This window comes from Anser cygnoides, chromosome 3 (assembly GCF_040182565.1).
Source record: "Anser cygnoides isolate HZ-2024a breed goose chromosome 3, Taihu_goose_T2T_genome, whole genome shotgun sequence".
Lineage (NCBI taxonomy): Eukaryota > Metazoa > Chordata > Aves > Anseriformes > Anatidae > Anser > Anser cygnoides.
In genome coordinates, this window is record NC_089875.1 from 10144215 (window position 1) to 10170043 (window position 25829).

The window sequence follows — 25829 nt, forward strand, 5'->3', positions numbered from 1 at the left end:
GTGCTTATGGAAGAGATGTACAGTAGCATTTATGAGACAAAAAAATAAAAAAAAAAATAAAAAGAAAGACTGAAAGATCATGCCAGTTCTTGAAAAGCATACTTGGCAAGATGTGAGCGGCATGGCAGGTGGCTTGCTTTCCCTTCCAGCCTGAGACCCAAGAGGAAAAGCAAGTTTGGCATCTTTTGCGCTGCCTGTCTCCTAAAATCTACTGTACCTCATGGAAGTGGATTAAGATACATCACAAACAAAGAAGCTATTAAAAAAAAAAAAAAGGGAAATTATATGGTTCTCAGCCAAGGTCTTTTCAGAATTCACCACAAAAGATGCATCTGAAAATAATCTTTAGTTACAAAAGTAAATTTATTATTAGTTCACTTTTACACAAGTCTTTTTATTCATGTAGCAATTTATAAATAACTCCCGGTCATAGTCACCACATCTGGGGACAAGTTTGAAGTTCAAGTTGTATGTGAAGTTACAGAATTAAGTACATTTTACCTGTATGTTTTTGAATAGCATGGAACAACACACCGGCTCTGTCGTTCAGTAACCTCATGTAAAATGAATGCTGCTGACTTCCATGCCAGTGTAATTACAGCACCATGGACTGCGGATTTCTAAGCAACAGAGGAGCGAGCCTTAGTAACGCACGAACCGGCATGTTCAACTGCTTGAACTTCAAAAGCAGCTCAGAGAAGTTTGTGCTTCCTAAAGAGATCATAGAACGAAAGAAAATTATCGCATACTGGTGTAACACTTGCCCAGTAAAGAAACTAACAAGACAGTAAAAAGAGTCAGCCAGGGTTCATGGTGTATTTCTGGAGATGTTGCAACGTGAGTCAAAACGTAAGTTTTTATAACAGAATTTTAAGAAATGCCAAATTTGATTAATATGGCCAGGAACTCCCAAAACAGAGGCTTGTAACAGGCAGAGAGGACACAGAAAAACAGGATTTCCATGAATGCCTTTTGACCTGAACAGATACCCAGTCACTTGACCAGAAAACATTCAAGAGGAGATGCCTTAGCCTGGATGCTCAGTTTGCCGTGGCCTGCACAGGACTCCTGGGCCAGGGGCCGTCGCTTTCAGCAACAGATTCCTTTCACCACTGAGGTAGTGACATTCATTTCACACCCCTGAGCAAGCCACAGAGTTCCCCAAATCAAAGCCCAGCTGCATTTCTTTTGCAACCTGAGAAACCAAGTCACTCCTGAGGCAAGCGGAGGCGGACTGGTATTTCCCCAGGTTGGACTGATGGAGGGCAAAAGAAAAGCTGCCTAAGAAAGGGCCCAGGAGTTCTCTGCATCTCAAAATAGATTACCATTGGAAACCTGGAAGAAAAAGTAATCGCTGTAACAAGGTACTTACAGGAAAGAGATTTAAGGACATTCAGGACACGGCTAGCCTAACAAGATAAATGCTTTCCCCTGCCACAGGCCGTCTTATCTGGTTCTGCTGCTTGGGAGGATATTGTTTCCTGCAGGCCAGATGAAAGCCAAGACTTCTTCGTATTGGCTAATTCTGGCTTCTCCACTCCTGCACAAACTCTCTACCGTCTATGTTCACATTCGAGGCAATTAACCAAGAGTAAAAATCAACTAGCAGCTTTCAAAGGAAACACCCACTGTCACCTAATTTACAGGGTGTACTCCATTCAGTACACAAGACCAAACCCAAAAGCGTCTGTCCACGTAAGTTCAGAGTGCTGTCTCACACTCCGGCCTTACCTTCCAAGCCTCCAGCTGCCAGCTGTCCTGGCGTTGGGACAGAGTGGTAAATAAGGAAGCAAGCCAGCATGCTCAGTTGAGATTCATCTGTAGGCTGCCCGCTTAAGTAGGAATGCAGGGAGACATCCCCTCCAGCTATAACATATAAGACACACTGATGAAATTTAGGGAGCATGTGAGGGTGGAAACAGAAAAGCCTGACAACAGTATTTCATCAGGAGGAGCCTGCTGAAAGAATCTCCATCTCCCCACAGAAGGTGGGCTAAGGGTTTCTCTGTAAACCTCTTTCCGTCTGCCATGGCCAGCTTTTACCCTACACCCCCTATCTGCTGTGGTCATCCCTCGCTCTTGCTCCCAGAAAACTCTCCCAGTGAAATACTAGGAAAGCATTTTCTCTGCATAGCACAATAGACTTCAACGGTAATTAAACTTTCCATGCAATATAGCCATCATGCGTAATTCGGAATATCACTAGATTTTTTTTTTCAAATTGCAGTATCACTAGGCAGTCAGAGAACACTTCAGCTTTTATGCTTTTTTTTGTGGTAATATTTCTAAGACTCAAAAAATAAATGAAGGAACAATGTTTTTGAGGGCAGTAACTGAAGCTTGTATTAACAATTCTATTTAGCCATCTATGAGGCAAACAGATTAAAACAACCCAGTACTTCCCTGACTGACTTCCAGTAGCAAGTTAAAGAAAGCCTAAGCAATACATTGGTAGGCAAGATACGGAAGAGACAGTTACAAAGCAGCAGTACATGAGCATGACTTTAGACCTCTTTCTGTAAACTGTTACTGAAGTCTTCCCCTCAATTCTGAAAACAAAATTTTTGTCTCAGGTATGTGATACATGTTCCTAAGGCTAAAATACAAGGCAAAGAAGTTGTTTTATGCTAACATCCATTGTCTTCCCTTCAATTATAATTTTTCAGTACTTTTGATGCAAAAGTCAACCTGGGGCTTTGGGAATACAGATGAGTAAAGAAGACAAGAATGCTGAATTGTGACCGCAGCTGTAGGATTAAAGTCATCTGCTCTGTACCTTGAAGCCACTGATCCAGAGTGTTATCGATAGTGCACTTCATCACAGGCAGAAATTCAGAGTTCATGAAGAGTCCCCGGTTTGGATTCCTGCTCATCCTCTCCTGGTGACTTCTGGAACTGAAAAATTCTAACACCAGCTTTATCTGCCACAGCTCAAACGTCTCGGACATTTCTCTTCTTTCTAATCTCCTCACAGCCTAGTAGAGAAGAAATACAAAGTCACTGTGAGAATAGAAACTGGAGGAGGAAAGAAATGTTGCTGTTCTAAACACAAAGTAAAGAAATCCTAAAGACCCCTCAACTCCAGGGGCTCCCCTTCTGAGCACCTACTTAGAAGAACTGCCAGCTAATGTTTCTTGTTTACACAAGAATTACTTACAGTTTTCGCAACCTTAGACTATTTTCCAATTTGCTTTTAAAATTGCTGCTGTTTCCTTGCAAGCTCACTAACGTATGCCCTGTTCTTCCTTTCTGCTCTCTGTAAAAGTGCACGCAACAAACAATACTCTTATGCCTAAGCATAGTTAAAATAAATAAATAAATAAAAAATAGTATTTACTCCACCTGATCTATTGCTATGTATGTGGGCAGCATCTCTGGATTTTCTTGGGTAACACACTCATAAAGAATTGAAGAGAAAAGATCCAGGATTTCCTGTTTCTGATAAAAGACACATGTTTTACAAAGTGCACATGCTAGGTACAATTTATTTCAGGTTCTTACATTACTTGCATTTCCTTCCATTAAAGTTAACCCATGCACTGACATTCCATAAATTAATGATAGCTAACAATGCGACACAGCTTGCTTTCATTCTCGTGCTTATTAAAACTAGGCATAACACAGTTGTATTTTACTCCATCCCTTAAGCCATTTTGTGCAGAGAAATACATTGCAAACCCCTAACCCTTCTGGAGTGACTCCACCTAAATGCTGCAGGACAGCAAACAGGGCTCTGGGTATTTGTTAAACACATTCTGCAATGAATGCAACACAACTCCTATTTTGTAACTTCACAAACCTAACCAATGGAAAAATAACAACACCTACAAGATTAACACTGTTCTGCACCTTTGAACTGCAAAACATCCCTTAGAATATTCCCCATCCCCACTACCTGAAGGACTGATTTCTGTTCTTCTCATTTAAACACAGATTTTTCCCACCTTTTGTTCATGAAAATGAGAAACTGTGCTAGTCCACATCTAGACATCATACCTGGCCCATGTTCACAGTTGGTTTGCAAAAATAATCAGCGAACGAAAACAAAGCAGGATCAGAAGTGAAAGCTGAAATTGCTTCTGGCTAAAAAATAGATCAAAACATACTCTTAAATTGAACTTTTTGGTTTACCACACAAATGAAATAGCAATTTATACCCATTATTTCCTTTCCCAGCATTTAAATGAAAACATTGCAACCTATGTAAAGCATATCATGGGCAAAATCTGCCCAACGTTTCTATCTGTCCATGACAAACATACATTTGCATGGTTGCTCTCGGCCTAAGTTCATCCCATGCCCTGTGAAAGACACCAGACTTCCTCTCCCTCAAGCAAAGCAAATAACTTCAGTACTCATAACCTGGTGGCAGAGCTATCTGCTGGAAATAAGTAACACAGCATGACCTGCTGTGCTTCCCTCAGCCTTTCCAGAGGAGGCATTCCCATTTCCCTGCCAGCCTGTCCTCGGACACGCCTCTGAGGTGACATCACTTTACTGCTAGACCTCTTCTTAACAAAGTTTTACCAGCTTTCAGCTGTATGTGCCACGCTGTCTATGTTAGTAGAGGTCTCAGTGTTGCTCTGCATCAGCCAGAGAACCAGTTTGGAAGCCATACCTTGAATGCTCGAGCTTCAGAGTTTCGGTGGGTAACAGTCTGTGCTAAGAGACTGCGCCAGCCCATGGGGTCCTCCTTATACGAGAGCTGCCCAGCTCTCAGCTTCACATATAAGATGCCACCCTTTGAAAGAATTGATCTGAAATAACAACAAGGGGTTTTACTGTAAACTGACAGATGTACACAATAAGGCAGACCTACAAAAGAAATATGAACTCCAACAGCTCAAATATGATAATATCCCCATTCATACTTTGCCCTGATTATTTAAACTTGTGTATACACAGAAATTTTGGTATCTTCAGGGAAGGGCTGCTATTAAATTGTGATGTGGTAGCAGGCAATGGTGATGAAAAACAGGTGAGCCCCACTGATAGAAGGAATAGAATTTCCTGAAGGCATTGCTGCTTCTTGTTGGACTCTTAAAGGATAAATTTTCAGCACCAAGGAAAACCATGCAAGTTGGCATGCCTTAAAGGCTTTAAAGGCATGCTGTGACAGTGAAGAAGTCCTTCCTCAATGTGAAAATAACAACAATCAAACACACAAAAATCCCCCCCCCTCATTCCTGACCAAGCCTACAAATAGAAGTGTGCAGCAGTTCAAAGTTACACTATTGCAAAGCAGCTGCATGTTCACCTGATTTAGTGTATCAGTTGCACCACTAACTGTAGGCACTAGCATCCCTAAAATAACTAAATTATCTGTATTGAAACTAACTGCTTAGCATAACAACACAGCAGCAATTCATGTGTAGTAAGATATGAAAAAAAGATTGCTCACACATGCATTTACCTCCAAAACACTGCTAGCCAGATCCCTACCATTTCAAAGGGCTCAGGACATGACAATACTACCAGTGTGGTGACATGAGAGGACAGCTGACATGTTCAAAGCATCTGGAGACCCAGAGAGTAGACAGTCCAAAAATCAGCAAGTTCCTCAGTCACCCACGCTGCTTTCTGCTATGGCAGTAGAGGCAGGCTCTTTTTGGACACACAAGTGCTGAAGTGTGGTGAGTCTAAAGTACTCAACCCAGACGGACAAAGCTGACTTCTGCCAGCTCTGGTGCAGTAGATGAGTCAGTATGTGCCTGCTGATCTGGACGACTCTGCACTCTGCTCAGTTCTGTTTGTTATCTTTAAAGGCACAGACTAACAGCCGCTGCATTGTAGTGCCTAATTTGATCTGAATGGTGGCATTTAATGTAACTAGAACAACCATGCTGCTGATGAAAGATGCAGCTGGCTTCTTCTGTACTACTCACAGTGACAAGTTACACTGAAGGCTGCTAAAAACACAAACATGAGAATGATTTTACTCACAGATACTGTATTCCGGTAAAAATTCTGTTTTTCACAGTTGCCCAGTGGAGAGTTAACATGCAGTAAGCAGTGCTTTGTATACTTCACGTAACATCAGAAAAATAGTATTTCACAAAGCGGTAACTGTTAGCTAATTACTGTATCAACAGTCTGGGAAACATGACATCACATCAACTCAAAACTAAACTAAAACCATGAGATTAAGATGGTTTCTGGTACTGCTCAATCCTGCTACCAATATCTGCGGTTTTTACTATCAGGTTTTCCCCTGCCCTGTTTTTGCATGAATTATTCACATCAACAGGTGAAACCAACTACGCAGTTTCTTTCTTCACTTGTACTGTCAAATGAACAACAGTGAACCGATCAAAACCAGACTTCTTTCCAAACCGTAGGTGTTACAAGTATGGGAGTTTTGTGTTTTTTTTTTTTTTTTTAATTACTACAAATCCATTATTCAGTTAAGCATTATAAATGATACTTACTTTAGATGATTCGTTCCCTTGCTTAAATCTATTAGCAATTCCCAGTACCGTGGTCCCTTCACTCTGATCTGTCAACGTAAGCATTTTTATTACTAGCTATAACCAGAATCATAAAAGTAAGGGTTTTCTACATAAGCCTACAGTTCTTTGTCTGCCCTTACAAGTGGAAATGCCCTTTTATAGTGCTACCCACCCTGAAAACACAAAAGTAAGAGGACCTAGCTTTGTCTCTCCTACAGTGCAACCTCCCAGCACAGGGAACTCCCTGCTACATCAGATCTTGAAAACGTGATGGTCAAGAGTGAAGAGAAGCATGAGGCACAAGATAGCACATGCACTCCATAGCAACAGAATTGTCTTCTGAGCCACTACTATAGGACAGCTTTGCCCAGAGTCTGGCTATGGTTGGACAGGGAATCAAAGAAAAGCCACAAAGTGTTCCTGCAGAGTGTGCAGCACAAAAAACAGGTGATTAAATTCCTCATTAAACAGAGACTTTCTTTACCTGCTTCAGTAAGTGAAGCTCTGGAAGAAGCGTGGGTGCCATCAGCTCCTCGGTGGCTTCTGCATACCACTGCGTGCCCTTTAAAATGCCACCAGGATTCACGTATTAGTAAAGATCATTTTCACGTGAAAAGAAAGAAAATGCAGGTCTCACAACAACTCTGTTGCAGAGGTCAGTCAGTTTCTGTTGCTGAGCTCTGAGTAAATACATGTCTTAGCATTGCCTTTAATGTCACAAAACCTAAGCCTAAATTAAAGATATATTTCCCATGGGTGGATCAATACATAACACCATGCAAATCAGTCACACCTCAGCTGAAATCCAAAGGTCTGAGAAATAAACTATACCATGAATAGGGGTATCCTTCTACAGCAAGAAGCAGAACTTCAGCATCTTTGTCCACCCCACAGGGGATCTGCGCTGCAATTCCTCTCCCCTGAAATCCCAGCAACCCTTTCTTTATGTCTTTCACAAGCACCACACATCTCACATTAATCTGTACAAAATAAACCGTGCAGAAAGGATTCCTCCCCAGGAGACTTATCGTGCAAGCACCAAGGAGAGACACCAAGCTGCCAGTGTCAGCAGAATAAGAAGTGGGCTTTTAAAACCACAGATGGCTCCAACCACCTCTGTGCCTTTGAAAGTCCATCCTCTTTATAAAGATGAGAACTATGTCCCTGGGTCAGTTATTACACACTTGACTGTTTGAAGACTTTGTGGTGCCTTTTACTTGTCCTGTATTCTGCTCCCAAGGTGTCATCAAAGCACATGTAATGCGTGAGTGGGCTGAACACAGCCCTTCAATTATTTGCCTAAAGAATCAGGCTCATCTCCACCACAACTTGAAAACAAACCCAAGACTGCTGGCCACAACAATGAAAATAGCACAGCTTTGGTGTATCAGTTTTCAGTTGTCTCCCACACCTTCTCAAACGCCTTCACTCCTTACCTTGTATGTAACCTCTATCAGTGCATAACAAGGAGTGTTTGAGTCCACATCAACAGGTGTTAAGAGCCTTGGTTCTGCCGCCAGCACGTACAAGTGACGCAAAGCCTGAAGATGATACCTGTGTGTGGGAATAGGCATCTCAACGCTGTACAGTACAGGCATGGAACAATCCCCAAATACCAAACCACACACAGCTCAATAACCACATACAGCTGTTGAATGAACTGAAGTGAAATTTGGAGTAATTGAGTAGGTTTTAAAAATTTCTTTAACATGGTATGCTTCAGCTAACAGGATGGGATTTCATGAATCTTAACTATAACTGATTAAGAGTCATAAATGAACAGATTTTGTGTGTGTTTTTTTTTTCTGCTGAGCAAACTAGAACAGCCAAGTCATAGTAACACTGGGTAGAGGCCTCAGGAAACCTGCCTGCATTTCCTCACTGATCAACAATCACTACCGTTGTCTTACATCTTCACTTATTTCTTTCTTTTATCAATTTTTTTTAAACCTCCAAAAATTTATTTACAGACTAAATAAAAATTCTAGAGGATTTCTCCCTGTATAACGTCTATTGTAAGGAGATGATTTTGCTTGAAAATTAAGGAAATATAAACCATAGCAAACCCTTACCGATTGTCTGTGCTGTGAACAGGAAAGTGAGGGTACAGAGCACAAAGGAGAGCAGCAATTGAAGAATTTGAAGTGCTCAGCGAATATCTGTTGAAAAACATTATCTATTAGTTTTAGTCTTAACAAACACTGGCCAATACCACAGGTGTCCAAAGTATTTTCGTCTCCTGCAAGAGGGAAGGACAGTAGCAAAGTGCAGACACGCAAGGAATTCACAAATGTGTTCCCATAGCAGGCAAAATAAACATGTAGCAGTAGGAAATAAACACAAGCCAAAAGCATTCCTATGGCATTTAAGTAATGCAGTATCTAGAAGACAAGAGTTTAATTTGAAATAGGAAATTCTTTATGAATGGGTATATTATTTAAAACAAAACAATAAAATAGTAAATTGCACATTGCTCCAGCTTCCGCAAGAAAGGTATATTCTTTCAGAAGTTCTTGCAGAATCAAGAACTGCCTTTGGAAATGGCAAGTTACCTTCCTCCTCCCAGAAAGAGAAGCCCCAAAGCCATGTGGTGAGCCAAGTGGAATCCATAGTTCATCTCTCCACCCGTCTTCTTGTGCATGAAACGGCAAAGCTGAAGGACTTTCAGGTTTCCAGAGCCAGCCATCACCATTGCAAGAGACAGCAGCAAGACACTCAGGCATGTTTCGAGATTATAGTGACCTGTCTTCATGTAGAATAAGGAAGGCATTATTACATTTCTGTGGTCAAACGCACGCTTCTGGTCCGTCTAATATGCTGCTTTCTACCCCAGAGTTTGAAAACCACACTCCACAGAAAGAAGGATAGCAGAGAACCAGCAAAGTCCTTAACAATAATGATTCATAGCCCTGCCACATTCTATAAATAGCCTGTAATACAGAGAAGCAAAAGGGATGTTTTTGTTTGCATTAAGGCTTCAGCCGAATGTAATCAAAGTACGTTATGCAACAAAGCCTTCTTTTAATTGAGAGAAAATTTGAAAGAACTTACTATAGAAGCTGTTGGTGCTGACAAACATTTCAGGAAATCTGTTGCATATTTGTACTGGAAAGAAAAGAAATGCTTACTAAATAGAGATACAAAGGATAAGCTATAGCTCTATGGGTTGAAGGGGAAGAAAAAAAACACTCTTACCAAGCAGTTAAATGCTGCCAGATTTTCTGAACCAGCAAATCGAAATCCCAGTGACAAACATGCACCAGCAATGATGTAGACATGAGCTTGCCTAATAAGCAACATAAACAGGAAATGACTAAATGTTTCTCTTTTTTCTTAATCTGAGTACGCATCACAAACTTAAATTATAATAAGAGAGAGAAAAGGAGAGAGAGAAAAGGAGAAAAAAAACAAAGACCCCTGCATTACAGAAAACAGAGAATAAAATTCCCCAAATATCAAGGGAGAGATTTCTTTGATACTGGTATCTCTATAAAAAGTTCAGCTGCATTTTTTCAAGTAGAATTTGGCTTTGTACAATCCTCCTCTATCTGCAACTGATCTTTTACATGTTACTTACGCCAGTGTTTCTAAACTCAGGTCTTCAGATGAAGGCAGCTCTGTTGCATGAAGAGATATGCTGTTCTCTCTTATGATCTATAAAAAAGCATAAAAGAGAAAAAACAATTCAGAGGAACCTCTCTAAACCCTCTAGGCACTGAGGGTTCATAAGTGATACAAAACAGGTTTGTTTCAAAGGAATATAAAAGCTAGCTTTTCTGAACCAGCAAATCTTCCAGCTTTTCTTCCACATGCTATTGCTCCATTGTACCGCTGATCCAGAACGGACACCTTTTAATGCTTGTTTATCTGGTTCCTTAGATATTTCTAAAACAATGGCAAGATTGTGTCAGAACTGTGATGTTGCTCATCACAGGATGAGACCTTGAGAGGCCATGGAGTCCATCTGCATCCTGTATTTCTGATAGATATTATCTAATTTGCTCTTAAAAACTCCATGTAACGTATCTTGGAATATAGCTGAGCTCCCTATTGAAAAATTTTGCACCTGGCTTCTTGTCCAGTCAATGTGGAGGAAAGTTTAATCCCTTTCTCTCTCTGGTCCCATTTTCTTGCAGAGCTGCATCCCCTCTACCATGATGAGACGGGAGTCTCCCATAGTGGTTCAGGAATCCAATGTAACTATCATCTCTGTCATGTGAGTATCAAATTTAAAATGTGTCTTGATTATACTCTTTGGCCAAATAACACCTGAAACACCTCACAGGATGGGAACTCTGGTAGTCTTTGGTCCAAGCCACTGCTCAAAGTAAGGCCTTTCAAAACTAGATCAAGTTTGGTTGGGGCCTTATGAATTTAGCTTTGAATAACATCAAAGATGGAGATCCCAGGCTTCTCTTCTTATGTCTGACCACCCCCACTGTGAAGGCTTTTTTTCCTTACATGTAATCAGAAATTCCCATATTCCAATTTGCGTTTATTACATTCAACCTTTTTACCTTTGTTCAGTGGCTTATGAAGCTTTATCTAGCCTTAGTTTGATAAGAGAACAGTGTGTGGACTGTTAGTCCAGCCCACAGTCTCTCTTAAACCAAATTAGGCTTCCTATATGAAGGAAATACTGCAAATTAACATTCATTTTATTGTGCAGCTCATGTAACTAAAGCAATGTACACATGTAGAACAATTCAGCAAGATGAAAAATCAGGAAGTAAACACATTAAGTATAAATACCTACTTGAGGCACGTTGCTGTTAACCCACTTGGAATTGGGCAAGATGTCATCCCACAAAATCAGGCACCGAGCCAAGGTCTAAAAAAAGTGATAAAGCCAAAACATAATACAAATACATGAATATTATTTTTAATGTACTAAATGCATCCAGAAATGCAGACAGTCCAGCTACCTATTAGCAGCTCCTTCACTGTTTCTCAGCCTTTGTATCAGAAACAACGAAACAGCTTTTATTTTAAGAGATAAAAATTCTGCTTGTAGACAAAAGAACCACAAAATAAATCCTTGCAAGTTCTGTTTCTTTAGCTGGCAAACTGAAATGAAAGCACATTATGTACTTATAGCAGATGCTGAAGCCTAACTTGTTTTTTCAATCTGTGAAATTACTTTCGGAAAAGCTACAAAAAGATTAATTGTTTCATTTAACACTGTGCATAGAACGTATCCTTCAAATATTTCTCATTAAATTCCATCTCACTAGCGCAGTATGACAAGTGAGCTGTCTTACTACAAGGAGAGGTTGTAGTAAGTAGTAACTTTGGCTGACAAGTAACAGAGTCACTATTTATATAAAGGGTTCTGCATGACAGGCATGTGGGTTGGATTAAAAAATTAAAGACATTAAAATAAGAAGCATTTTTAGTATCAGTAAATAGACTGAAAAATGCAAGAAAAGAAAATCTCACCCTCAATAAAAGGAACTCTGGTTTTACAAAGTCCAGCAAATACATGGTATCTGGTGCTTGAAGCCAATCAGCAATGGATCTGCAGAGCACAGAAAAGGAACAGGGTTTCTGGATCATATTTCAGCAACGCACAAAACTGAGTGAGCCACACAAAGCAAAGCCAGCATCATGGCTGTTTAAACTCCTGTCACAAGTTACTGCAAAATGTTTGAGTAATTCCAAGGTTAATACCTGTTATTAGTCTTTAGGTAGATCATTGCAAGTGCTAGTGTGGCACCAGGACAAGTAACATCCACATTTATGGTGTCTCCTTCCTGTGAAAACACAATGTATACATTCAGACTAGTTGATTAGGAAGGCAACTAACCGCCTGCAGGTGATGTGAATAAGCATTCCAAGTCACTTGGTTCACTGAGACATAGACCTTTGTAGACTTCTAAGTTACCAATGTTTTCTGCTTAAATGAGCACAAATCATCAACACATACCTTAATTTGGTAACTGGGAGACTTGTGCTTCTCTCTGTGCATTCCTGCTTGGAACCGTCTGTGACCCCCAACCATGTACTGGTAAAGCTGCTCGGGCACATTGAGGTCGGACATGCCTATCAAATTACTGCCATGCTAAGGAATGAAGAGGAGAAGAAATAATACGCAAGTGCCTTCCTATATGAGGTAAAAAATCCATTCAGCCAAAGGCAGTTGCAGGTCAAGGATGAAACAATTCTCATTACCCCTGCCCCAATATATAATGATTCTTCTACTAATTGCAGTTGAAATGAAAAGGAGGCACTTACCCCCAGGCAAACCATCCCTAAGGCTAGCCCAGATGCAAGTGAATAAGACTCTCTGTCTGTGCAGTACTCCATCTCGGGTCCAGGTGGACGTCCTGGAGAAAAACAAAACAATGAAATTCATCTTTTAAAATTCCAGCTAAGTAAACATTGTCTTATTAAGCATTACACTTCTAACAAAATTAGAAAAAAAAAAATCTAGTCCTTCAAGAAAATCAGGGAAGTTCTCCATGGAATTACAAACAATTGTCACTTAACCCATCCATCACCAAATGGCAAACCCCTCCAGAAGCAGTATGTATTGCTAAAGGATATGGTTGGAGTTCAAAGACAGTGAAAATGCCATGTTACAATTACATATACTTTGAAGATCTCTGAACCTATCCAAATGTCGTCAGCACAGTTCAAAAGCTGTTGCTAGAAAAGACCGCACATATCAGATTACCAGAAACATAACAGATATAATTTCACCCTTAAAATTTATCCAATTCTCTATTTAGTAAACCACACAGTCTCTTAACTAAAGTTACACATAAACATGAACAAGAACTTAACTGTTAGAAATAAAATCAAAAGAACTATGCACAAAATGAGGACACAATACAGGTCAGAACTTTACTGAATCAGTTCTCAACGAATGCTGTTTGGAAAGCCTTAAACAACAAAACTAGGAACAGGAGAATTTGCGAAATGACAACTGTACTTTCACCAACCTAGTGAGTCAAAAAGACTGTCCTTGCAAGAGGCAAGTGTTTTTTCCCACCCAGTGACTTAATCTGGTTTCTACAGTGACAGTTACTTCATGGCAGACATGAGAAACATGGGAAGCGTCAGATTTGTTGGATGAGCAGTGCGCGATAGGTCTGCTCAAGTGCTATAGAGGGTCAGGACTTTTGCATAAATCTATGGCATCTGGGTTAGAAGGAATACATCGTTACAGCAGTCCTTCTACCAAATAACTGGCAGCCCCAGAAGCTCCAAACCAGTTCTATTCAGACAAAACTTCCATACGGAATAAGCATATAGATCCAGAACTAGTACTGTTAGATTTCTTCTACTGAATTCAGTGAGTGTTCTCCGCTGTACCAATGCACAATTCACAGTAGCTTCTTTTCCTTTGAAAGAAAAAGATGGAGTTTGGGAAATGGGAGGTGCCTACTGCAGTGGCAAAGGTATAATTAAAAGAAAATATATGTTAATACTTTCAGGTCCACAATGCATTGTGGAAATCATGCATGTGTTGCAACTCTCCCAGCCCTCATCTTGTTTTTTTCAGCATTAGCACCCACCTATTTCAGCCAGCAGAACTTCAGCTGTGTGCCTGTGAGCAGTGCCCTGATAGACAAGGCCTATTCCTATCACAGCAGCCACCTGCACATTGTGGGGGACATCCAGCTCCGTTGAAGTTGGTGGTAGCAGGGCAGGTATGTGAATACTCAGAAGCCGTGTAATAGCCATGTCCATTGTGCCCAGCTTGGCAGCAGAAACACCAAGCAACAGTCCAATACTTGTCATCTCGTGGCCCTAGAAAGAAAACAATTATCAGCAACCAAAGAAAGCAGGCATGTTCAGAAAAGGAAATACACTTGCCTCAGTATCTAATACAAGTCTTACATTCTTCAAGAGACACAGCTGCTGAACTTTCTGAACCAACTCTTCAGGAATAATGAACACTAGCTGTTACGGGTGTAAGGGTATTTCCCAGCTCTAAGATCTTATTTCACTCCAAACAGAAGTTCTTACACAATGAACTGCTAGGCATGGCTATAATGCAGATATTTAGTTTCCAAAAAAATCCCCACAACATTTGGGTTGTTTTAAAAACAAAACCTGAGGGTTTTGCATTAAGAGGACCTTATCTCCCTCATAGTTCATTATCAATTCCTCCCAAACAGCAACCATATGTAACATTTATTCTTGTTTAAGCTTTAAAGGAAATAGATATACACAACTTCTAACAATTTAAGGTGAGATTTCAAGAGCACGTATGATTTTCAGCCTTTTAATACACGTAAAATCTCAGATCCCTAACTCCAGCACATGCACAAAGATTAACAAGAACTTTTTGATACAGATTGAGCAGAGGTAATTCAGACCATTCACCTACCCAATGAGCTGTACATCATCACAATGTGGAAATACTTAGTGACAAAACTACTGAAAAACCTTTAAACAGAAATAAAGTCCCATACTGCTAACATTAACAAATCAATTCGAATACTCACCTATACCAGGAAACTTCCAACTCAGTGTTTCAAAGAAATTTGCTGACTCCTTTGTTTGTTTGTTTGCTTAAAGAAATCAATAGGTTCAGGTATTTCTCTGTTGCTTATAAAAGAATAACTCACCTTTGTTAAATAGTCATGTATATTGAGTGTGGCAAGTTTTGTGAGATGCCCGTTGAGACCCAGAGCCATGAGGAAGCCTGCATATTCATTTGCTAGTTCAGCAATTTTGGGCTTGTTATAGACAATCCAAGCAGAGTCTATCTGTGAAGCAGGTGCTATCTTCAGCCCAGCAGCCACCCCATTGTGAAAGCTGGCCCAGCAAGCCATGTTAGGAGGCACGTCGATGTTCCCACTGTTCAGATCTACAGTAGTGTTCCTAGGAGGAGCACGGCCTGCACATAACAGAATTGTTAAAAGCAATTAGGTGAATCCAAACCCCTTCAGAAACAGCTCTCAACTTCAGTAGGGTGCCAAGTGAACAAACACTGACAGCTTGAGAAGTAATACTTCTGATCTGAAGACAGTCTTGAATATCTTCAGGCATGTCAGATGATGAAGCACAGCGTACTAGATAAACCAGCAGTGAGGACTTCGCAGTATCTGCATCCTGTATGACCCCAGCACTAAACACCTGCACATCCTTGGGCAATTTATTTCACTTCTCTTCACTTGTCAGAATGTACCTGATTTAAGGTCTGTATTAGAAAATTACATTGGTCTTGACCATTCCAGAGGAAGATACTAAAGAAGTGGCAGATTCAAAACAAAAAGGGCTACTTCTTCACAAAGCTCATTCCTGCTATGAAACTTTTTGTGGAAAAGCACAGAAGGTGCTATAAAATTACAAGAGGTTCAAAAAACAACAGGGTAGCAACTGAAAGACATTCCCTCACATTCTGTTAAATACTGAATTTCTTCAGAAGAAAATGCTGAGCAACGTACCAGTTAGATTCAGCTTAGGGATGGGCAACTGCTCCGTTGGAACGGGGTGATAGGAGAACAAAGTGAACATTCCTCGTCCGACAGGCAGTGCCATCGTTCGCTGGCACAGCTGTAGCAGCCTGTTGGGGAGATCAAAGCAAAACTGAGCCAATTGCTTAGTACATAAAAACACTCCAAATACATGATATAACATGAACCTACAGGCAACAGGTACTGGACAGACTGTTTTTTTTTTTTTCTGGCTACAAGACAGCATGTTTTCTTCACTTTTTCACGTTATACTACTGAAGTAAAATCTTTGATCCCTACAAGGTTAATCTCAAAGATATACTTTAGCTGCCATGATGTTTAAATTTGCCTCTGTTTTTCCGTTAAAGCTAGGTGCTAGCTAAACAAATCCATGCTACAATTTAGCAGCCATCATCAGAAACGAGGTGAAAGGAGAAAGCAAAACAAAGTTCATTGCCATATGTGATCTTGCTATGACTAGTGATCACATCTAGTAATAACCTGTGTACAGAATTAATAATGTACTTCCAGGAATGCTGACCACAATTTTCTATGATTTACTCTGGAAACACTTTCTAGACTTGTTAGATTACTCAGCTTGTTAAGTCAGACAATAATTTGATGCATTCCTTTAGTTTTCTACTTCCGTAGAATGTTTTGCATGTTAATGATGTTCTGAAGTTTGTCTTTTGTTGTTGTTGCCTTGTTTTGTTTTTTAAAGAAGAATCTTCTAAGACCCCCAAAATAAGTGAATAAAGAACCAGAATGGCATTGATTGTGAGGTGACTGGGCAAAGAACAGCTCCAAAAGGAAATTTCAAGAGAGGGATGAAGCAGTAAACTTGCTTTCTGTAGAATTAATTAGGTCCCCCAACTAAAGTCTTGCTTAGACCTAAGATTAGCTCTGAACAAAGGGCTTTCCAGTTTTACATAGGGGCTGGACAATGCTTTGTTTTCTACAGATGTGTGTTCTCTAGAGAATTGGTCCTGTGCTTATATTTACTGCTTTTTAGGTGGAGAAAACACCGCAGTCTGCTTTCAAACCCCAGCTGATCTCAACATGCTGTCTGGGGTTGAAACTAACAGTCTTTCCTATATGCTGCTCCAATCTCAAGAGCCATCCAAATCAATACAGCACAGTTTTTGGTGCACAATGAACTTCAAAGTCTTGAATTATAAAATACAACCCTCTTCTGTGTGTCCCTCACTCATGCCTGCCTACTTCAATGCTCAGTTCAGACTAAAATACACTGCACCATTTGATTAGACATACTTAACTTTAAGCCACCATAAATATTCACAATTTTTCACCTGAGTGAAAACCTGCTAGAAACAGAGAGAATTCTTTACCGGTTTTCTTTTTCTTCTATGTATTCATGGTCACTAGATTCTGGCATCTGCACTACGTTGACACGTACAGGACGGGCACTCTGAAGGAGTCTGCGTACTTCCTGCACTCTCAAATCCTCACTCCATATTAGGGACATGACTTCCTCATTCATATCATTCATGCCATCCTCATCCTCTTCTGATTCGGCTCCAGAGGGAATATCAGAGGACAGCACTGGGCCCACAGACTGCAAGGGAAAAAAAAAGTCATTTTCAGTAGTGCACATGTATATTGCTAACCAGCAGAAAGCCAGCAAATACTAGAATAACAATGTGAATGCACTCAGCACAATTAGCGGCACTGAGATGGGTGTTATAAATAGAACGGACTGGTATTCGTGCAGTCATGAATGACACTGTTCATACACTCTTTACACTTATTTAGAAGGCCCCAAGGACTCCTGAACATTGTAATTGGCTATTTTTGCACACTTAAATGGGATAAATAACTATCATGTCAGGAAGCGGTGACATCTCAAATATGTCAAAGATTTAACAAAGGCTGGCAAGCAAAAAACCAGAAAGTGGAAGCTTGAAGAGGTGACTGACGAAATAGTGTTCTCTTCCTTTCAAAAATATTTCTTGTTTCAGAGCAGTAGTCGTAAAGGGCTTTCCCCTCCCTGCCTACACAGTTATCTATGACTACTGAGAAAACACGTTTTTTTTTTTCTTCAAGTTCAGTAGTGAAAAACAGAAACATAGATGAGCATTTCAATGTATATTAAAACAGAAGCTAAACTCCAAAAGGCACAAATGTAGTCCCTGGTAACAACTTCCTTTTTGAAGTTCCAGTACCTACTGACCATTAACCCAATCAGGGCTGCTGTTCCGACTATTCTGTTCAGGCACATGGTTTATTGTTCTAATCACTGATGTTTTCACTGATGTTTTCATGAATTAGGGCTTTAATTTGGATTTAATTTGGATTTCCCCATCCTCCCATCCCAATAACTCTGGGAAAAGCAAGCTACTTATTAAAATAAACAGTCTGCATGGCAGTGAATTCCAAATGTTTGCTGCTGTCAGTCAACCTAGTTTTCACTGCAGTACCAGAATGTTTTCTGAATTTGCAAACCAGGGCTATATGACTACAAAATAATAAAGCATTTCATTGCTTCAAAGCACCGTGGAAAACCCCTCCTTTGTTGCAAGATTTTTAAAATCCTCATTCATGCCTCTGTCCCCACCAGTTTATTCATATCACACAAGCAGTGCACAGGACCACCACCAAGAATGGCAGGGATAGCCTAAGTCAGGATGCAACAATGTATGCCCACAGTCTGCTCGAGCTACACTTGCTCCAAACAAGTCTGTCACTCTGCATAAAGCACAATTCTTTTTATCTTCACCATGTTCTGCAGAACTAAGCTTTCCTGCAGAATGTACAGTTTCCTGACAAAACAATTTGAATGTCAACCCTAAGGTTGGTCAGCCTCTCTTTTCTATCATTTCTATCTTCCACGGATAAAAGATTTGCTTAAAGTAACAAGGCAAGTATCGACACAAATATTGATACCATAAATCTAAAACCAAAATGCAAAATATTTCTCTGAATTGGTTATTTTTCCCGTTCTATACCTCAGAATTTCAGCAAGCTGAAGACAGAGAATCACATAGACTAAATCAACCATGGGGTCTTCCTAAGGCTCACTGTAACACATGACACCAGGACTGCAACTAGACTAACAGCTGATGAATGAAAACCAATTTCTTCTGATAAATATGCACTAAATCTCAATACATAACTGCACCACCCATATAGCCAGCGTCCGTTTTGAAACAGGAAACTCCACCCTGCCCTCCTGAGAAATGACAAACAATTTGGTGTTTGAAGATCACTTTATCCTTTTAAGGTAACATATATTCGAGGCATTGTTATAAAGTAAGTGATAAAATCAGATTTATCATCATTTTAAGATTCAGCACTGTTATAGTTGGGCAAAAGTTCACTAGCAGAAAATAAAATGAATTTTTAACGAACAGTGTCACATCAGATTTGAACATATAGCTTGTTTACTTTCCTTCTACATGAATAAAAGCTTTTTACTTTTCTGATATGCAGTTAGTCCAAAATTCCCTGTTAAAAAAAAATCAAGTAATTTTAATATCACTTCCTAAGCTAAGACAGCAAAAATTATCTTGACCAAGATGTACTTAAGAATACAAGTCCCTTTACCTGACTTCTGAAGACTATGGATAATCTCTTTACTACTACTGAGCGCTTTTATGCATGGCACTCGCCTTTCTTCAAGCAGAGTTTTGGATTCCACAGTGTCCTCAACAGCAAACACTTGAGTTACAACTCCAGAAGATGCTACTGATTCCCACCATCAGAAGAAAATGTTTAAAAGAAAAACAACCAAAGACACACTTTTTTCAATTTACTTCAGGATACAAATAACTAAGCCCTTTTTGAGAAAAAAAAAAAAAAAAGAAGAAATATGAGAAGTGTATTTCAGAAATCAATCCAGTTGTCCCAGCAAAAAGGGAGACCCCACCTATGCCAACTCAAGAAGGAGCCAGACTGACAAACACACATTTCCTTCTCCCTGCACCACTGTTGTTCTGATGGCAGGGTCTCTGGATGTAGGACCAAAACCTCTCTAACACCTTTTAAAAGGTGCAGCCATTTTGGAAAGGAGGAGGACTTACAGAAGCAATCAAATTAGGAATTGGACTTGACGATCCTTGTAGGTCCCTTCCAGCTCAGGATATTCTATGATTCTATGATTCTAAATTGCTCCGTAGGCAAAGCTTTTGAGCACTATGCTTAAATTAAGTTCAAAATCTGTTTTATTGACAGTTACCACAGCTATGCATGTACTCTTCCTGTGCCGGATGCTGTTTTTTATACTGAAACCCTTGTATGTGTGTAAACGCTGCACTGCCCTCAATTTTGATTTCTGCACCTTCCACATGCCATAACCTACATCCCCAAGCATCAGCAGATGGTGGAGAAGTTTTTGAACAGAGTGCTCTGCCCAATATCCAGTACCATGAAATCCATTTATGCCCATACTCACAGATTTGCCCTTTTGCAGGTTCCCTTCACACGCCTGTTTGGACAGATCCTGGCGCCCAATCAAGAGACAAACTGCTTCTGGCCAGTCTGAGGCAGGCTGCTCCCGGCAATAATATATGGCATCTCTAATGGGAAGAGCTACACCAAACGGCAGAGACTCCAGATCTCTTAAAGTGAAACCTTAAAATTAGTGAGAATAAAAAGAAATTGTTTTACCGAAACTAAATAAAATATTTTTTGTACCTATGCAATCATGAGATTTATTTGCAATTGTTACCATGTCACACAATGATAAAAGCTGCTCTTACCAACATTTGTCATCCAAATAACTAACTTTTCAGCCAGGCTAGAAACAGATGTGCTGTGTCTGAAACTACATCTGTAAAATAATGGAAAATAAAGGATAAGCCAATAAAAACTAGTCAAAAATTCAGCAGAAAGTCAAAAATTCAGAGTTTAAAATAATATTAAAAAACCATACCGACTGTCATCCTGTTCTATTTGCTGTTTTCGTTGTCCTACGAAAGACAAAGCCATATTACTCCCACGTTCTCCAAGCAAAAGGACAGCACGTAATAAACGCAAGACACTAGGAGATATTATGGTGGCATCAAAGCATCTTTACCTGATGTAATCTTGTACAAATAATGGGAGGCTTCATTAGATAGAGCGCTCTCATCACCAAGTATGTACAAAGCCACGCTCTGGATAGGAAAAAGACACCATAATATAGAGCCACTTAGTTTGCAGTTATTGCTATACTGCCTATCAAAACAAGCAGAAGTTAACTTAAACCCATCTCACTGTTTAAGATTAATTATGAAAACATCATGAAGTAAAGGTTGAAACAACTGAAAGAAACTTTTATGCTTTAGATTTCTAGATTTAAGTTTGGAAACATAAACCTTGAAACAATTAACTGAATTCTCCCTAATAGTTGTTTCTAAGGTAAAAAGAAAAAGATCTTCAAAACAGGAAAACATGTTCCTAATTGCCTTTCCCATCTTTTTCACACTTCATTGATTTTCTCTTGGAAAATACACACATTTTCTACGAACACCATTCTTCACTTTCAGTTTCCCCCACCTCTTGAGTATTGGGTACTGTGTGGAGGCTCTGAGTGAAAAGTTGCTCCCCTTTCAAAGCAGGGTGCACTTCATCTATTTAATCACCAAAATCAAAGTGATCTGTCACCCTGTTTACTTTTTGATAGAGCCAGACAAGCTGGCTTGCCAAAGGCAAAATCACATCCAAGTAAAAATCTGTTATGATTTCCTCAAAGATCTTCTGACAAGCTGCACTACCGACATGCCAGCTCTGACCTCTGCATAGGCAGTAAGGCAGAAGTAGAAAGAAAGACAGAGTTGGACAGACATGGGCGCTAGTCTGAGGAAAAGGCTCTTGTTCCCCTGAGTTCAAGGGCAGGGGCAAATTTTAAGTGAAAGCATCAGCACCTTAAACAGTCTTAGTGTTGCTGCTTCCACACTGCACACTTTGAAGCAGAGGACAGGCTGAATGCTGGAAGCTCAAATTTGAGACTGCAACTAATCCTGGACACTTGGATCACAGCCTCACCACTCTGTTTTTCTCTTCAGCCACCTCAGGCTCAACATCTTTGCTCCAAATCCTGCACTGACAGGTTTTCTCCATAAACGCTTAGTGAATAAGCCATCAAGGCTGTCTAGAAGATAACATCAGCACTAATAACTACTCATGCAGCTAAATATTTATGTTGATACATGCCCAAGAGAAAAGCTGGGAAATTCTCACTCACAAAATACAGTTAACTTGAGTTACATTATTACTTTGCACATGCCACTACTGCAAACCACAAAAAAACATAAGCAGTGAAGCATAGGCCACGCACTCATGAACTCTTCTTCCCAGTCTCAAACACCTCCTCCCACCTGCTAAAACCCATCCACACCCTTCAATAATATTAAAGTGATAAAAGAGAAGATGGGACTTGCAGGGAATTCTCTCCACTAAAAGCTTGTTAATCCCCCTAGAGAGAGGCTGACACCGTTATATTGCAGGAATACTAACAGAATCTCGTGCAGACAGATGAGGTCTACGTAGTACAGTGCAGCAACCCTCAGAGATGCTCGAGTGTCCAAACAATACAGCTACAGTCACGCTCCTAAGCAGAGTTATTTATCACAGGCTCAATACTGCTCCAGTAGGCTCCCATTGCTTCACGTGGTATGATTAAATCCTTCTTTATTTGACTTCCCATTAGGGGCGCTTCACTCACATAAAATTAAGCAGCTGGGGCAAACCGTGGCCACGGTGCTGCTATGCTGACAGAAGAAAACACATCCTCTTTGCCAAAGTACATACCACTACTACCAGTTTGCTCCTTTCACAGATTCCTGGTAAGTAAGGATAAGGCTGCACTCCTTCTCCCTTCAGACAGGAACTCAGCCACTGAAAGATACTTGGAGGCTCAGCAGAAAAAAATGAGGGATGGTGCATGAAACCTGTTTGGACTTAATCATATGAATAGTAATGACACTGAGTTCGTGGCAAATGCACAGAATTCTCCACTATTCCCAAAGCAAGCCCTACAGTACTTCTTTTGTACAACTAGAGAAACACAGCATTTCACCAAAACACTACATATCTTATCTGCCTCCTGTTAGATCGAAGTTTATAGCTAGACAGTAAAGAAAGCATGAGACACCTTTCTGTCTTTCAAGAGAAAAAGTCTCAGCCCACAATGAAAAGGAATGTAACTTTCAAAAACCTCAAGGGAACAGTCTTGTAATTCAACAACATTAAATTACTTAAGTGAGAGAACAACTGAGCTGTAACCTCTTTGCCTTCCCTGTCCACAAATACGAGCAGCAAAGCCTGACCAATATTATGAGATTATATTTAGGCCAGCAAAAACAGCAGTTTGTCTTACATTACCAGCAAATTTCAGCTGGTAGTACACTAAACAAATGCAAAAACATTATATGTCCTTATTTTAGCTTTTCTGACTGTGTTTTTAGCTCTGATTAAGTTTTTATGAACTACAAACTGAGAGTCTGCCAGCCTATAGACACTTTTCACAGTAGAGGCACATCTCACTACCAGGCTTTTCTACAGCTCTCTGCTAGCATTTCTCAGCAAGCCTGAGCTAGGAGTTTGCTAGAATAAAAACATCATTCCCTCCCAGGTCCCTGTTCAGTGAAGCATCTCAGGGAGGCACCAGACTGAATGCACCAGCTCATGGCTATATTGTTCTAATTTCAAACTCACCTTGATCAATTATGCAAGTCTGTCTGGAGCTTTTTACAAGGGCTGGATAGTCTCTGTAGTAATAATCTATATAAGCTTCAAGTTTTAAGTCCCTGAAATGAAAGGGATTTGAACCACATTGGAGGGAACAACAAAAAACAAACAAACAAAAAAACTGACTTACAAAATCTGTTGAGCATACTTCCTCACTCTCCCTTTCTTGTACCACAGGGATAAAACCCATCTGCCAAGAACTAAGATTTGCGAATCATGCTGATGATGGCAAGTAGCAAGAACTATACAAGAGATTTGCTACTGGAAATATCTTTAACCATGATTTATTCATTTTCTTCAAAAATAAGAAAACACCATTCAATTCCTCTTTAAAAAAAAATAAATAAAACATACACAGCCATCATCAAGAGACAATGAACAATATACAATATCTGTGATTTGTCAGTTTGGCATACCTGGCCAGCTGAACCAGAAGAACAACAAGTGAACGAATTCCTTCTCCCATTAAACTATTCAGTTTGAGCTCCTCATAGATCAGGTGAAGAACAAAGAAAATAGCAGGAATATGGGTAAAAAGGAGGGTTGAGGAATCCAGGCTAAGGCTCTGTAAGAAGTCATCCTTTGGAGCTGAAACTTCCAGAGGGTCCAATCTCAAGGCTTTGGCTACAGGATGAGACTCAAAATTCCTATGGTAATCAGAGCTCAAGAGGTATTCCCAGTCCTAGATCAAACAGGAGAAAGAGGCAGAGGTTCCACAGTGAACAAAAACTTCCAGCAACTCCAAAGCACCATTACAGAAGAAGGTTTTCCCCTAAACCAAAACAAATATAATCGTTCTATGGTAAATGTGCCACACAAATCCTGCAAGCTACGCAGCACCGAGATTCAAGTGCTAAGTTACATCCTTGTTTTTTTTCCCACCTCTAATACATAACAGAAACAAAGCCTTATATGTAAGAGAACATAACAACAGAAAGCTGATTTAAAGTGCCTTCTTTGCACCAATAATTCTGTTCATGACACATCTCACTGAGTATTTATGCCATTCACCCAGTGCTCCCAGTCTTCTTTGCACCTCCCCTGTCATAGCACATCAGGCATTAGATCTTACCTTTTGTTTCAGGCAGATTGTAGCCTGTAGCCCCATGGGCTCACTGAGCTGTCAACCCACAAAAAGCTAATGGCATGACTGAATCACCGTAGCTTATAATCCTCTTATAGTGGAATGCTAGTAAGTCTCATCCACTGCCTGCATAAGAAAACTTCCTATTCCTGCCTAGGCAAAACTCAGTGAATCAATCTTGAACACTCTACTGAATTCAGTGAGAATCAGTGCATTCAGTGAGTATGTAATTTGATGCCCCTAACTTGCTAAAGGTGCTGAGTGGACAGGAGAGTAAGCCAACTTTATTTTAAAGGGATAAAGAATCTAGGAGACATTTGACATTGTCAGGAGACTGCCTGGGGTTGCTTTGTAATTCATATTAAATTCACTCCTGAGTCCAACTTCTCTGAAACTGGAACCCCGACAAGCAAGGTCACATGATACAGCCACAGCACAGGGCAAAACAACTTTTCTTCCCCCAAAGGCTTGTAATCTTGGGTGAGCTCAGATGAAATGCACTACTCAGGAGTTCCTCTGGTTTGCCTTAAAAAAAAAAATAATAAAAAAACCTCAACCCCCTTGCCCCTGCAGCTTTTATTTGTAAAAGAGAACCATTTCTTACTTCATCTGACCCTGTTTCTGATGGCCTAGCCTTCTTTGGAGCAATAACTGGCGAAAGTGATCCTTCAAAGTCAAGCTGTAAGAAATGAGAAGACCAAAAGTAGCTCAATATTAAAATGTCCAAGGTTGCATAGGTAAATCACCAATTGTATTGATACTTTGTTTTCACATAAAACACATACTGCAATTAGATTTTTTTACACAGCTAGTTAGTCTAGTGTATGGTGCATGAACTTCACAGTTTGACTGCCTAACAGGTGGTATTTACTAGGACAGAGGAAAAGGTAGGGATGAGCCAATGCTAGCAATGTGGGTATACTGTAATTGCTTTAATTTCAGCAATACATATATCCCTGCCTTTTTTTCCCCCCACCTCCTGTGAGTGCTGCAAACATACTTGCTAGCAGGAATCTCACAGAAAAATCCAACTAAATTCAGTGAAACAGCTAGAAAAATAGAACTGTAAATGCTGCAAACTGCTGGGAAAATGCAGGGAGAATCTTCTTTAGGAAACAGGAATCAGCATTGAGATCCGTGCTTCTAAACAAAATAGACTTAATATGGATTAGTTGAAATAAATGTTTAGTGCCTCGG

The 25829-nt window shown here is 40.0% G+C and overlaps 1 protein-coding gene across 2 annotated transcripts in view; it reads right to left on the minus strand.

The window, feature by feature from the left end:
- Positions 1–344: 344 nt before the first annotated feature.
- ANAPC1 (anaphase promoting complex subunit 1) overlaps positions 345–25829 on the minus strand; it is a 36053-nt gene continuing 10568 nt past the window's right edge. For both annotated transcript variants that reach the window (XM_013191105.3, XM_048078990.2), the window contains exons 17-47: positions 25237–25311; positions 23965–24230; positions 23516–23607; positions 22610–22758; positions 20895–20973; positions 20751–20787; positions 20578–20648; positions 20271–20449; positions 17209–17435; positions 15851–15969; positions 15029–15300; positions 13970–14204; positions 12684–12775; positions 12376–12510; positions 12120–12202; positions 11889–11967; positions 11206–11280; positions 10027–10103; positions 9645–9735; positions 9501–9554; positions 9002–9195; positions 8522–8608; positions 7886–8003; positions 6934–7011; positions 6429–6496; positions 4619–4757; positions 3997–4083; positions 3343–3438; positions 2777–2975; positions 1732–1866; positions 345–711 (exon numbers count right to left, since the gene is read on the minus strand). In XM_013191105.3, the coding sequence (XP_013046559.3) occupies positions 596–711; positions 1732–1866; positions 2777–2975; positions 3343–3438; positions 3997–4083; positions 4619–4757; positions 6429–6496; positions 6934–7011; positions 7886–8003; positions 8522–8608; positions 9002–9195; positions 9501–9554; positions 9645–9735; positions 10027–10103; positions 11206–11280; positions 11889–11967; positions 12120–12202; positions 12376–12510; positions 12684–12775; positions 13970–14204; positions 15029–15300; positions 15851–15969; positions 17209–17435; positions 20271–20449; positions 20578–20648; positions 20751–20787; positions 20895–20973; positions 22610–22758; positions 23516–23607; positions 23965–24230; positions 25237–25311 (3804 nt within the window). In that variant the 3' untranslated portion in view covers positions 345–595. The remainder of the gene's footprint in view (positions 712–1731; positions 1867–2776; positions 2976–3342; positions 3439–3996; positions 4084–4618; positions 4758–6428; positions 6497–6933; positions 7012–7885; positions 8004–8521; positions 8609–9001; positions 9196–9500; positions 9555–9644; positions 9736–10026; positions 10104–11205; positions 11281–11888; positions 11968–12119; positions 12203–12375; positions 12511–12683; positions 12776–13969; positions 14205–15028; positions 15301–15850; positions 15970–17208; positions 17436–20270; positions 20450–20577; positions 20649–20750; positions 20788–20894; positions 20974–22609; positions 22759–23515; positions 23608–23964; positions 24231–25236; positions 25312–25829) is intronic.